This window comes from Onychomys torridus, chromosome 23, assembly GCF_903995425.1.
Source record: "Onychomys torridus chromosome 23, mOncTor1.1, whole genome shotgun sequence".
NCBI classification, from domain to species: domain Eukaryota; kingdom Metazoa; phylum Chordata; class Mammalia; order Rodentia; family Cricetidae; genus Onychomys; species Onychomys torridus.
In genome coordinates, this window is record NC_050465.1 from 59442026 (window position 1) to 59455258 (window position 13233).

Consider the following 13233-nt stretch of genomic DNA (forward strand, 5'->3'; position numbering starts at 1 on the left):
AAACAGTCATACACATAAAGTAAAATAAATCTTAAAAAATAAAGTAAAGAAAGAAGTGGCATGAAGCTCCCTGCAAACAGGAGCTTCTGGTTCAGGTGAGACAGTACTTACCTGCATTTTAAGTAAACACACATTCGATCCCTCCACTTTCTGTCTAGGAGTTTATCCATTACTGCACCCCAACCTTCACCTCTGCTCAGGGTCCAGAGGTTCAGGCCAGGCTCTAGCCCACCATGCAGCTTCTGAAAAAGCACAACAGTCTGGAGTACAAATCCACTTTAATAACCTGGCATCAGCTAAGTGGAGATCCTCCCTCAGTCAAGGCTGGAAGACAAGCCTCACCAAGGGCCTCAGTCCACTGTGAGGGTGCGGCTGACAGAGGGGAACAGCTCAAAGAAGCCCTGAGGAGAGGCAACGGAAGTGGGAATTAGTGAGTGACCAGACGCCAGAGTCCTACCACTCACCTCCATCGCCCTCAGTTCTAGTAATATCTTCCCTCAGCCTCTATCCCGCCAACCACTTTCTGAGGCCTTGAAAATGAGCAATGGTACAGCCTGTGTAAGTGTCTTTAAAGGTCCACGAGCTAAAGGCCTGCTCACCAGCCTGTGGCATTACTGGGAGGTAGTGCAACCGTTAAGAGGTGGGGCTTGAAGGGAAGATGTTAAGTCACTTGGGATAAACCATACTTTTGAGGGGACACTGGGACCCATTTCTACCACACACCCTCTCCCGCCACTGACAACTCTCAGGGGAGCAGACTTCTCTATCACATGTTCTCACCATTGCTTTATCACAGGCCTCAAATTAACAAGCCAACTAGCCATGGAATAACACCTCTAAAACTGTGAGCCAAAACACACACTGGCTTCTTATAGACCGTTTATCTCACTTGTTAGAATGATGGGAAGCTGATACGGGCCCTTGTTTTTCTACATAATAGCACCATAGCAAACAGCCCCAGCACCGAGGCTAGCCCCTTAATGATGGAGAAGAGGGTCAGGGGGAGTTACCTTGAAAAGGGTGAGGGTCTGAAGGACTCCAGTAGTACAGGCTGTCTCCCGAATAGAGTGCATAGCCAGCTGGGGGCTACCTAAATCCAGTACCCGAAGCCCCAGCCGAGAAGCCAAGATAGGTCCAATGGTGGTCCCACAGGGGGAGTCATTCCGGACCATGAGGTCCTGGAGAGAGGAGGAGAGGTCATAAGCCAGGTATGTTCATTAAGATCAAGGAGGAAGCTGCCTCCGAGCCACAGAGCTGGAAGATGATCTAGTTGTCTTTAAGTGTTTAACAACACAGTTTTGTTACCCTCACACCCAACCTGAACCCTCAATACACACAGGAAAACAAACAAAGTAGCTTTAATGTGGTTTTAAAAGCTACTGCTGGGTTGGAGGTGTGGCTCACTTAGCTGAGTGCTGGCCTAGCAGGCGTGAAGCCCTGGGTTTGAGCCCCGTAGTGCATACTCTGGGCGTGGTGGTGCACACTTGTAATTTTAAGACCTGGGAGGCGGAGGGAGCAGGACTTTACAGCTATATTCTGCTACACACTGAGTTTGAAGCTGGCATGGGCTACAGAAGACCCTATCGTAAAAAACCAAGGAAATCATAATATGATGCTAGATTTTAAGATTTTTCTTTTAAGTATCAAACAGAACTAAAAAATAAAAGCCAATTTTTGTCAAATGGGAATTTCAGTATTAACTCATGATTTTAAAAAAAACAACACTTTTTTTTTTCTAGCAGCCAAATCAGAGAAGGGAAAGGAAAAAATGAGGCTGAAATTTAAATCTTAAAAGCAAGGTAACTTTTAAGAGTCATGTCACAGGGCATAGGAAAGGGCTCTCTCACTGGTCAAAATCACTACAATTTGACCATCATACATAATACTCCCGTGGATAGCATTCAATCAATGAACATTCACAATTTTGATAGTAAAAAAGGAAAAGCGAAGAAACTAACTTGTAATGACATTTGGGATAAAATGTCTTGTTCTCCCATTATGAATCATCTTTTAAATTGTGTATATGTACGCATGTATGTGCTATGACACTTGTGTCAGAGGACAACTTCCGGGTATGAATTCTCTCCTCCCACCAAATGGGTCGCCAGGTATCAAACTTGGGGTGCCAGGCTTTGTGGCAGATGATTTTACCCCCTGGGCCATTACTCTGGCCCAAGAATCCTCTTTCATGATAACTAATCAGCCTGGATGATGGGGGCAGGTTCTACTTCACAGAATGGGAAGGAAAAGAATGGGGTGGAGGTTGTCAGTCAGTTCTAACGTAATTGCTGATTAAGCAAGGATTATCAATTAGTGTTCAAAGGGGAGCTCATTGCTTGTACTGCTACTGTCTAGCCAGGGTTTGAAAAGAGGTAACCAAAGTATCCAGTGATTTAATTTTACAAAGTTTAAAGTAAGTGCATAGGAAAATCTATGACACTCTTGTGGTAGTTTTCTTTTCTTTGTTGAGACAGGGTCTTATGTATCCCTAGCTGTCTGGAATTCACTATGTAGACCAGGCTCAAACTCACAGAGACCCATCTGCCTCTGCCTCATGAGTGGGGTGCTGGGATTAAAGACGTGTGCCACCATGCTGGGCCTTCTGGGTTTGATGCTATTGTTTTGTTTTAGTTGTATTTTGTTTGTTTGTTTGGTTGGTTGGTTTTTGTTTGTGTTTTTGTTTTTTGAGATAGGGCTTCTCTGTGAAGCCCTGGCTATCTTGGAACTCACAGAGCTCCACTTACCTCTGCCTCCTGAGTGCTGAGATTAAAGGTGTGCGCCACCACCGCCTGGCATGACCTGTTTGTTTTTTTGAGACGGGGTTTCTGTGTGTAGAAGTCCTGGCTGTCCTGGAACTACTAGCTCTATAGATCAGGCTGGCCTTGAACTTGCTATGTGGCTGAGAATGACCTTAAACTCCTGACCCTCCTGTCTCCACTTTCCATGAACTAGGGTTACAAACGTGTGCTGCCATACCAGGTTCAAATTTTGTCTTTTCAAATTTTTCTGAGTACACATACCCTGCTTCTGCTGTAAACTGTTAGGAAGAAGCCTACAACATCTTCACAATACACCTTAGGATCTAAATGCTCTTCTAAGGCCTCAGAAGCAAACTGGCACAGGTGAGCTTCCTCTCTTATCCCCTGCTCTCAGTCCTGGCCTTCCTCTACTGCTAGACTAACTAACTCATTCCCATCCCTGCTCTCAGTCCTGGCCTTCCTCCACTGCTAGACTAACTAACTCATTCCCATCCCTGCTCTCAGTCCTGGCCTTCCTCCACTACCAGACTAACTAACTCATTCCCATCCCTGCTCTCAGTCCTGGCCTTCCTCCACTACCAGACTCACTCATTCCCACCGCTGCTCTCAGTCCTGGCCTTCCTCCACTACCAGACTAACTCATTCCCATCCCTGCTCTCAGTCCTGGCCTTCCTCCACTACCAGACTAACTAACTCATTCCCATCCCTGCTCTCAGTCCTGGCCTTCCTCCACTGCTACACTAACTCATTCCCATCCCTGCTCTCAGTCCTGGCCTTCCTCCACTGCTAGACTAACTAACTCATTCCCATCCCTGCTCTCAGTCCTGGCCTTCCTCCACTACTAGACTAACTAACTCATTCCCATCCCTGCTCTCAGTCCTGGCCTTCCTCCACTACTAGACTAACTAACTCATTCCCATCCCTGCTCTCAGTCCTGGCCTTCCTCCACTGCTACACTAACTCATTCCCATCCCCCTGCGGATCTTTCTGTTCTTTCCCTCTGGCTACAATGTTCTTCCGTGGATCTTTCCAGAGTATTTCTTTCTCAGTGGCTAGATCTCACTTCCTCCCAGAGACCTGTGAGTCGAATGGTCTGGCATTACACAGGACAGGATGGAGACAATATAGCAGCCAGCCCTGTCTAGTCCTGCCTTCCACCAGGACTGTGTGTTGTCTGATACTGGACCACCTTGGCCCAAGTCCCTGATGTAGGAATATATATGTACACACACAGTGTGACTGAAGACAATGATGGGTGATTTCAAGGCCAGAGGAAAAATGAACAGTTGGGGTTCTAGGCTCTCCAGTCCTAAAATTTCTTCTTGGTTGGAGTACAAGACACAGAGAAAGTGGATGATAGGTGGAAAAAAGGCAGGACGAAGCTACCAGGTATCAGGAGTAATCCTTACAGAAATCAGCAGTGCAGGGATCCTTATCACCCCACTTTACAGATGGGAACACTAAAACCCAGACAGCTTAGCAAACTAGGCTAAAGTCAGGACAACAAAACCAGCCATGCACCTAGCTCTGTACCCCAAACCCTGATCTCATTTACTGGGGCTCCCTCCGCTAAAGTCCATCTACTGTGCCCCCCACTCACTGGGGGCACACAAGTTTCTGTCTTCCTCCTGCTCCCTTCCCCAGGTGAGAGGACATACACTCACCTGCAGGGGTACCCCAACTTGGCTGGCCACCTCTCGGATCAGAGCCTCCGACACTGCATTAGAGGCATACCGTTGCTTGTTGTTCACCTTGATCACAGGGCCCTGGGAAGTCAGGGGACAGAGATGAAACAGGCCAGGGGGACCACACAGGCCAGAGCCGGCCAGGCCACCCCATCCTTGAGAAGCATCCTACCTTATGGAACAAGGGCCGGTGGTTTTCTTCATGCTTGTCCCTGTGAGAGTTGGTAAAGGTCAGGACAGCACACTGCAGTGGGGGCCTGTCAACATCTCCCACCCCTTCCAAGGCAGATAGCACTAACGGGTCATGGCACTTTTTCCCACCCAGCCCTGCAGGTCCTCAAGGGCATTCAAAACAAACATTTTAGGCCAACTCTAGCCAGGAAAGGAAACAAGGTTACAGACAAAGCTTACCTAAGACACATACCCACCTTAGGCAACACATGACTTTCACTAAGTCTGGCCTTAGGACAATCAAAAGGAAGACCCCCAGAACCTCCCAGGAGATGGAGAAGCAGGCAGGGCCAGGAACCAGCCTGTAAGTGGGCTATGCTTGGGTCTCTAGCAGTGAGTACTGTCTGGTACGGAGACTCACACATAGTTTGGGTGCACAGCATGGGCCATGTCTGCACTGATCATGAAGGACTTAGGTATGGCTTCCTCGAAGGCAGTCAGACGCTGAGGTGTGGCTGAGATGCGCCGTAGTACCAGCTCCGTCAGCAGAGACTGTGCTCCTTGGGCACTTTCTGACCCCACCTGGTGATGGCAAGAGATTTGACTCTGGGAATCAGAACATGGGCCTGGACACTGAGGTCAGTAAGAGGATCTCAGTGTTCAGAATGGCCCAGGATCCTCCTGAGACACCTGGTAGGGATTGGTATCCTTAGAAACTTTCCTATGCCCATCCAGGTCATTACTGAACATCTGACAGGGGACTGGGGCCAGACTAATTCCCAGTCATTTATAGTATAGAAATAGCACTTACTGATGGGGTTTCTACACTAGTCCCCAACACTTACATCTAGGGCTCAGCAGGTACCACAGCACCCTGGGTAATTTTCCTTGATGCATGTGATAGAGACTGTTAACTCTCCATGATATCTTTTGTTTTAAATTTATTTTATTATGTATACATTGTTCTGCCTACATGTATGCCTGTGGGTCAGAAGAGGGCACCAGATCTCATTACAGATGGTTGTGAGCCACCATGTGGGTGCTGGGACTTGAACTCGGAACCTCTGGAAGAACAATCAGTGTTCTTAACCTCTGAGCCATCTCTCCAGCCCCCATGATATCTTTCATAACAGAAGATCCAAGTTGTAGCTATACAACTACCCAGCTAGAGACATCATTCCCAGTCTTCCTGTAGCTAAATGTGGTCACACTAAGTTCTGTGAATGTAAGTAATAATGAATTCCATTTCTGGAGCACACTCTTGAAGACACAGGCATCTACTCTCTCTGCCCTGTCCTTTATTGCTGACTGGGTGTAGACAAGATAGCTAGAGATCGGACAGCCAAACACCCAGAGTAACAAACAAAAGACCTATCCTAACTGCTAACTGATCCTAGGGAGTTACAGGAGTGACTAGCTTCCTGTCAAGCTCCACTACAGCATCTCAGGTTGCAGCCAAACACACAGCTGAGGACCTACTATGTGCCAAGCCACAGACCTGAAAGGATGACCTGTGCAGTGCCCCTGTCCTTGGGGTAGCAATGTAGCAAGGCGCACAGAATATGAGATGTGGGATCCAGTTAGAAGCAGATCTATGCAGACCAGAAGGGAACAACATGTGCCACAGACACACTGGCAGCTCTCCTTCCCCCATCTCTAGGACCTCAAGGGTGGCCTGACTCACTCTGAGTGTCTGACACCCTGCAGTTACTGAAGACTCCACAGAAGGACCTCTGCCCAGAACCCTCCACCTACCTCTTCATTGTCGTAGAGTGTGATCATGCGCACATGTGGCTCCCTGGCTAGGGAGGCAGGGGATGCACAGGAATCAATCAAAGCCTGGATGGGGAAGGAGACAGGGTCATCATCCCTGCCCTTTCGCTTCTTACAACTTGGTCTGCCAGTACCTGGGAACGGCATGCTGCCCTGCCAGTGAAGTGGGCTGGGCTTTCAGCAACCTTTCTCTTAGGGCACTGCCTGGCAGTGGAGGGCTTTCTAACGGGATAGTGAATCCACTCTCTCGGTACTTGGCTCTCACGCCTTCCCTTGCAGAAGGCAGGAGGACAACCCTGAAGACAGAAAGGAGGTGAAATTCCTGGGAGGATGATTAGGAAGCTCATGCAAACTGATGGGCTTCCATTAACAACATCTAGAGGCAGCCATGAACCCAGCTGGCTGGCTCAGAAGCAGACACGTGTTGTAGAATATTATTTTAAAGTGTGTTATTTTTGTTTATGCTCTGGAACGTTTGTTTAATGATGCAAAGATGTGTGTGATTAAATAAAATTCACCTGCGGTCAGGAGGCTACGTTAGCAGCTAGCTGACAGGAAGTGGCAGGGAGGAGCCAGGTGAGAAAGGGTTTATAAGGAGGGGAGAGGAAAAGCTGGAGGGCATTTTGGAGGACAGGAGCAAGAAGAGGAGGTGAGCTACTTGCTATTTGGCCTCTGAAGAGCAGAATTCCACCTTAACCTTTGAACCCTGAGTTCTTTAGAGGGAGAGAGGTTTAGTTAAGTTCCCTTTGTAGCTTTGCGAGAGTTGCAGTTGCTGATTCAGACAGCTGTGGCTTAAAAGGAGTAACCACTTAAAAAAGACAGCAGACACAGCCCCAGGTCTACAGTAACTACCCAAAACCTATCTCCAACTACAGCCAGCAAGTTAGAAGGCAGAGGAAGGATGAAGGAGGGTAGAAGGCTGAGGATTGGCCTGACTAGGGTAGAGAGAAGGTGGAGCTCACCATGAAGATGAGCAGGAGGTTCAGCCCGCCCTACTGAGGTCCCAAGGAACACACAGCTGAGAGGAGACTTAAGGCAGAGGCAGAAAGAGAGAAGCAGAAGGAAGTGAGGTACTGTCTTTCATGGTGGTGAGGACTTTCTTTTCAGGCGAAGGTTATCAATCTAAGGGAAAGTGGCAGACTGGGGCAGGAAAAGACATCATGGCACACCTGTCAGCTTTCCCATACCTCAGCTCCTGATCTCAGACCACACAGAAATAGTAATGTCAAGGCTGCAGCACTTGGGCCCTTCCCAGCATCAGCCCAGTGAAGGCCTGGTTAAGTAGCCATCTCTCACCACCTCCTGGGGCTTGAGGGAAAAGCCTCCATCTCAACTCTTAACTCCCCATCTCTTGTGGGTATGTGCTGCGTGGAGTGCCCAGGCTCCTCACCTGCAGGGCGCAGAAGCAGCTGTGCAGATTGTCCAGTCGGGGAGCAAAGATGAACTCTTCGTAAGCTCCACCCAGGACCTAGAAAGATAGGACCAACACCTTGACCTGCGTGCCCAGGCCCTCACCCATTTCTCCCTGTTCTCAAGGGCCAGAGCTATGACTCCTGACTGTTGGCTTAAGAAACTATTCTTGCTGTTCAGCTGAGAGTAAAGGCCAGGGAATGGTGACCTACAGCATCTTACCAGTGGGTCAGCTCAAGGGAGGGCTAAGCAAGTACACACATACTTACACACGTACATACACACGTACACACACACACACACACACACACACACACACACACACACACACGGGAAAAAAAAAGCAAGCAGGTGGTGGTGCACTTTAATCCCAGCACTCAGGAGGCAGAAGCAGGCAGAGTTCAAGGCCAGCCTGGCCTACAGAGCAAGTTCCAGGACAGCCAGGGCTACACAGAGAAACCTTGTCTCGAAAAACACAAAATGCCAAGTGAAAGAAAAACCAGCTAGCAGGAACTTAGAACCAAGGATCTAGATGTGGCAGTCCTCTACATTAGCAGCTGAGAGGCACGACGCCTCTTGCTCTCACAGGCTCAGGGACCACACAGCAGAAACTGCAGACCCCACTTCACACCTCACACACTCTGAGGATCCACCCCCCACCCCCGAAATGAAAGCTCCACGGCTCAGATCCCTGCTTCTGCCCCTTCCCTATCGACAGATCCAGATTCCTGGCTTTTGTTCTCAAAGGTTCAGTCCCAGGGCACCAGGACTTCCACCCATTGAGCTGCAGGATCCCAAAGGTCCCCACACCCTAATCAAGTTTCCACAGGTGGGTGTGGGAGGTGTTCCGCTTATCTGGGAACTACTGAAAGCAGAGGAAGTAAAATCTACTAGAACAGGATGAGACTGACAGAGGAGCTAAGTGCTGCAGGGGATAAGCTGTGTGGTGGTTTCGTGTTTTGTGGTTGGCTGGCCCACAAAATCCCATAGCCACTCCTTACTGCAGGCTGGGTGTCTGCCAGGCAGAGCTCCATCTCCATGATGCTCTCGGGACTCAGCCCCAGATGGGTACAGAGCAGGGACATGAGGACTGAATGGTGCCGCTCATCCTGTAAGGCAGAAGATGTTGGAAGGAGGGCCTCCTTCCTAGGGGACTGGTCTGTTCGCACTCCGCCCACCCTCCCAGGAGCAGAGGAGCGTCTTACAGCAGCACTGAGAGGCCCTGGTTCAGGAGTCCCTTTCTCCAGCTCTTCCTGAACCGCTGTGGCAAGAATAGGGACTCTGTGGGGAAACGGGTTGAGAAGGGAGTAGGGCAGCCATGACTAGGCCTTTCCGTGTCCTCCAGTTTCCAGCCCACTCTCCAAATAGATAGAAACTAGATTCCAAAAGTGGAACTTCATTGTGGCCATTAGGAAGTGGTCCTCTGGGTCCATTGGGACCCCTGTCACCTGGTACCATATCCCAACCCTCACAGCCCTTGGTGTAGACTCACAGGTGTATCTCTGTGTTGGGCCCAAAGTTCTCATTGATATTTCTCTGCAGATGGATGGCCAGATGTGGGATGCGCAGAATGGGCCGCTCCACATGTACAAGCCGCTGCTCCAGCCGACCTGAAGTAGGGCACTATGGCCAACTGGCCAGGTCAGAACTGGGCACCTCCCAAATCCAACTGATTAAATCCCTCTCTAACCCCAGAATAACCAAGTCTCCCCTTCCCCACGGGGACTCTTCAGTGGTGCCCTGAAGGAATGTGACATTCAGTCTTCCGGCTGCTGAAGTGAGAACCTTCCCAGTTCCTAGTCCCTCTATACCACCTTGATAATGACTCGTCCAGCCAAAGTCAGATCCCGGTCAAACCACGTGCTCCAGATTCCACCACCATAGGTCTCTACACCGACCTGGTGGAAGCCCACCTGGCTTCGCCGAGATCTGCGTTTCACCTGGGCATAGAGATGAGAAGAAAGAGAATGTCTGGATGACAACATCTGGAGGTGAGACTCGGGCAACTGATAACGTTATTTATTTTATTTTATTTTTTTGGTTTTTTGAGACAGGGTTTCTCAGTGTAGCTTTGTGCCTTTCCTGCCTCTCACTCTGTGGACCAGGCTGGCCTCGAACTACAGAGATCTACCTGGCTCTGCCTCCCGAGTGCTGGGATTAAAGGAGTGCACCACCACGGCCTGGCAATTGACGTTATACAGAACAAGTTGACTGTGGGAAGTGTGTGTGAGGAGGGCACGGTCCCTTCTGAATTTCTCTTCATTCCACACTGCCCCTGTACCCCCTTCGGCCCAGCAGAACCCTAACTCCTTACCCGGAGGCAGGGACTGTCCGTGTGGGCCCCAATGAGGCTGAAGCCATTGCCAGGAACATATTGGCCCCCCACAGCAAAAGCAATGATGGAGGAGGAGTTTCTGGTTAGGAAGTACTGGAAGAGAGAGTTTAAAGTCACGGGTATGAATTGGTTAATCACATGGAACACAGGGCTTCGAAACGGCCTCTGTCCTCAAACTATCCTAGTACCTTGTTTTCTGGTAAGATATCCCAGCCTTCTGTTTCCTTGAGTTCACGGAAGCCAGCCTGGAGGAGGCGGCTGCGACACTCAGCCACGACTGTAGAGAAAAAGGGCACTCATTGCGATGGAAGTTGATCAGGTCACTCCCATTCCTAGCCTCCCTAACCCAGGCCACCTACCATGGAAAGGAGAGGGGCTCCGATTCACGAACTTGAGGAGCTCCCTGGCTGTGGCCTGGATTGCCTCTTTCCGGGCTCTGCCGTTCATGGCCACCTACGGGAGGAGGGGGCGCTCAAGCTGCTACCAGGCCTGGGACCACTATGGTCACCCGAGCCCCCAGGATCCACCCCGCCCCCCTAGAAATGGGAGCTCCGAGGCTAAGACCTCTGCTTCCACCCCTTTCCTAGGCGACAGATCCGGATTCCCCGCTCGACGGCTCGGGGCTCAAAGGTTCAGCCCCAGGGCATCAGGACGTCCACCCAGTTCCGCCCCTCGAGCTGCCGGATCCCAAAGGCCCGCCCCCTAACCAGAGTGATTAGGCCGGGCCCCTCAACCCCGTCCCACGCCCCGCCCAGCCGGGAGGTCCCGATTCGAACTGAAACTCCAGCTCGGGAGCGGTCCTCAAACCAGAAAACGCCACCAGCCGGCGCGCCACCGTATCCGGGAATCAAAGCACTACTCCTTCCCCTGTCCTCCCTCCCAGTTAGTCACTGGACACCCCTTCCGGCCCCGGGAAGGTCAGGCCACCGCGGAGGGTTTCAGTTTTACTTGGAAACCAGAGTACGCCCGCTCGTCTCGGCGCCGCGTTAAGCTTAGCTCCGAAAGGGCGCGCGGCCGGGGTCGAGCTGGCGGCAGCCACCCACCTGCATGGCCCCTACTACGCTCTTCTCGAGGGGTTGGGCTTCGGCCCGCCCCTGCCTCTCCGCTCCTCCCTCCTCGAGCAGGCCTCGCCCTCGCCTAGCTGTGTGCTCCGCCTCTCGCCAGGCCGCACCGGGTCTCCGCCTCTAGCAGGCCTCGCCCCGCCCCCGCCGCCCCGCGAGCTCCGCCCCTGCCGGGCCGCGGTCGGGTTCCGCCCCCGCGCTTCTCGCTCAGTTCCCATCAGGCCTCGTTCTAACCACGCGGACGGCTCCGCTCCACTCAGGCCGCGCCCCGCCCTCGCTACTCCGCGAGCTCCGCCCCTGTCATGACGCGTTCCGGTTCCGCTCCCGCCTCTTGGCCCTCCGTCCCCCAATCAGGCCTCGCTCTAGTCACGTGGACTACTCAGCCCCCAATCAGGCCGCCCTCCCGCCCCCAATGCTCCGCTAGCTCCGCCCCGTCAGGCCTGCCTTGACAGGCCCCGCCCCTGCTGAGCCTCTCGCCCCGCCTCCATCAGGCGGAGTCCTCTGGGCGCTGACCGCTGCGCCCTTCCCTTTGTCAGCTGCCTAGCTAGCGTTCAGCTCCCGGAGCATCCTAGACAGCGCCGCCCACTGCGACAGCAGAGCCCTCTAGTGACATGGAGGTGTTAGCACAGCCGTTGACCTATGGGTCCCAGAGGTACAATAAAAGAGGGCTCTGCACAGACACCCCTGTAATAGGAGCAGCATGGTTAATGGTCATGGGGCACCATGAGCTTCTGTTATGATAAACGTGTTATCGCGTCTAATTCTGTTTTCCTATCCGTGTGATTTGACTGTCATATAGATGAACTAATAGAGTGAGGAGATTACCTGTCCCTAGTTACAAATGGCGCAGTTGGGCTTTGGACTCCACGAATTTGTTTGCAGAAGCCTGGAACAACTGCTACGGGCTTCGTAGGTCTTTTCTATTGTTCTTGGTTAAATGTTATGCTATCCTGTAGGTCTCTAAGGGGCACAGAAGTCAATGACCTATTTAAGATCACACGGCTGTTATAAGTGGCCCCGGGGATTTGATCTTGATATCCATGCTTTTTTTTTTCTTTCTTTCAGACAGGGTCTCACTCTAGTTCAGGCTTTTCTGGAACACACTATGTAGCCCAGGCTGGCCTCATCTATGGCAATCCTGCCTTAACCTCCCAAATGTTGGGATTACAAGCATGAGCCTCCACTACCGGCTCTTTTTACTTCTTAAAACGATAGAAGGGGGCGGAGAGGGGGGGGAGCAGATTCCATAATTCTTGGAGGCAATTCCAATATTTTATTTCCATGTCAAGAGTGTTGTGTAGCCATCTTAAAACTCATACATCTGCCTACCTAAAGCAATGGATCAGACTCAGTGGCTCTAAGGTTCAAAACAGAGCCCAACTGCTAAGGGTGAAATAATCTTTCCGGAGATCACAGGTCTCTGGGGGCGTCTGCCACGTTTATACTTGGTATAGGAATGTTCAGGGGTTGGGAGAGATTCTGGAAGGGTCCTTCCATCCTCACTTCAAAGGGAGCAGTTTCAAGATACACTCAGTGGGTGACAGACTACATCTGTGTAATTCCTTAACTATTCTTTGGATATCCTTGTACCCCTACTGATTTGTACAATTAATTCTCATCAACAATTATAGAAGTAGCATTATGTATAAAGCTCAGTGCTGAGTGGAACATGAGAAGGATATTCTCATCTGTTCTCTGAGAGTCTGTTTCCTTGGTGGAGGGGCTACATTCTGAGCTGTTGAGATCTGAAAGAGGGCATAGTCAGCTCTCCACATGAGTGAGTTCTGCATCCTTGAATCTAACGAAGTATTTGGGGTGAGTCCTGTATATTAACCAAGTAGAAACTATAAACCTATATTAAAAATATATTTATGAGACATACTATTAAACTGTCAGGCGTGAACATATGAAAGACCCTATCTCGTGTCACCCAAGGAAATGCAAGTTTAAAATGATGTGCCATTTTTAATTGGTAAGATTAACAAAAATGGAAATGGTTGGCAATGCCAGGCGTTGGAAAAGGCTTGGGGTAATACTTG

The 13233-nt window shown here is 50.6% G+C and overlaps 1 protein-coding gene across 3 annotated transcripts; it reads right to left on the bottom strand.

Annotated features, from left to right (window-relative positions):
* Positions 1 to 261: 261 nt before the first annotated feature.
* On the bottom strand, positions 262 to 11478 carry LOC118573207 (aspartyl aminopeptidase). 3 transcript variants are annotated; one of them, XM_036173392.1, is made up of 15 exons: positions 11177 to 11478; positions 10493 to 10586; positions 10322 to 10410; positions 10113 to 10226; positions 9613 to 9738; positions 9291 to 9421; positions 9004 to 9079; positions 8800 to 8907; positions 7779 to 7856; positions 6371 to 6454; positions 5037 to 5197; positions 4617 to 4656; positions 4424 to 4525; positions 1011 to 1178; positions 262 to 401 (listed from the first exon to the last, which is right to left on the bottom strand). In XM_036173392.1, exons 1-15 carry the CDS (start codon positions 11180 to 11182, stop codon positions 351 to 353), a joined length of 1428 nt encoding a protein of 475 aa, XP_036029285.1. In that variant the 5' UTR covers positions 11183 to 11478; the 3' UTR covers positions 262 to 350. The 3 variants fall into 3 exon arrangements, with proteins under 3 accessions (XP_036029285.1, XP_036029287.1, XP_036029286.1); XM_036173394.1 differs by lacking the exon at positions 11177 to 11478 and adding an exon at positions 11082 to 11152; XM_036173393.1 differs by lacking the exon at positions 11177 to 11478 and adding an exon at positions 10698 to 10819.
* Between the last annotated feature and the right edge of the window lie 1755 nt (positions 11479 to 13233).

Coding starts and splice junctions, on each gene's coding strand:
- LOC118573207 (XM_036173392.1), bottom strand. Junction 4,657..5,036: donor GCTGTGCACCCAAACTATGT/GTGAGTCTCCGT, acceptor CAACTCTCACAG/GGACAAGCATGAAGAAAACC. Junction 4,526..4,616: donor ACCGGCCCTTGTTCCATAAG/GTAGGATGCTTC, acceptor CTGACTTCCCAG/GGCCCTGTGATCAAGGTGAA.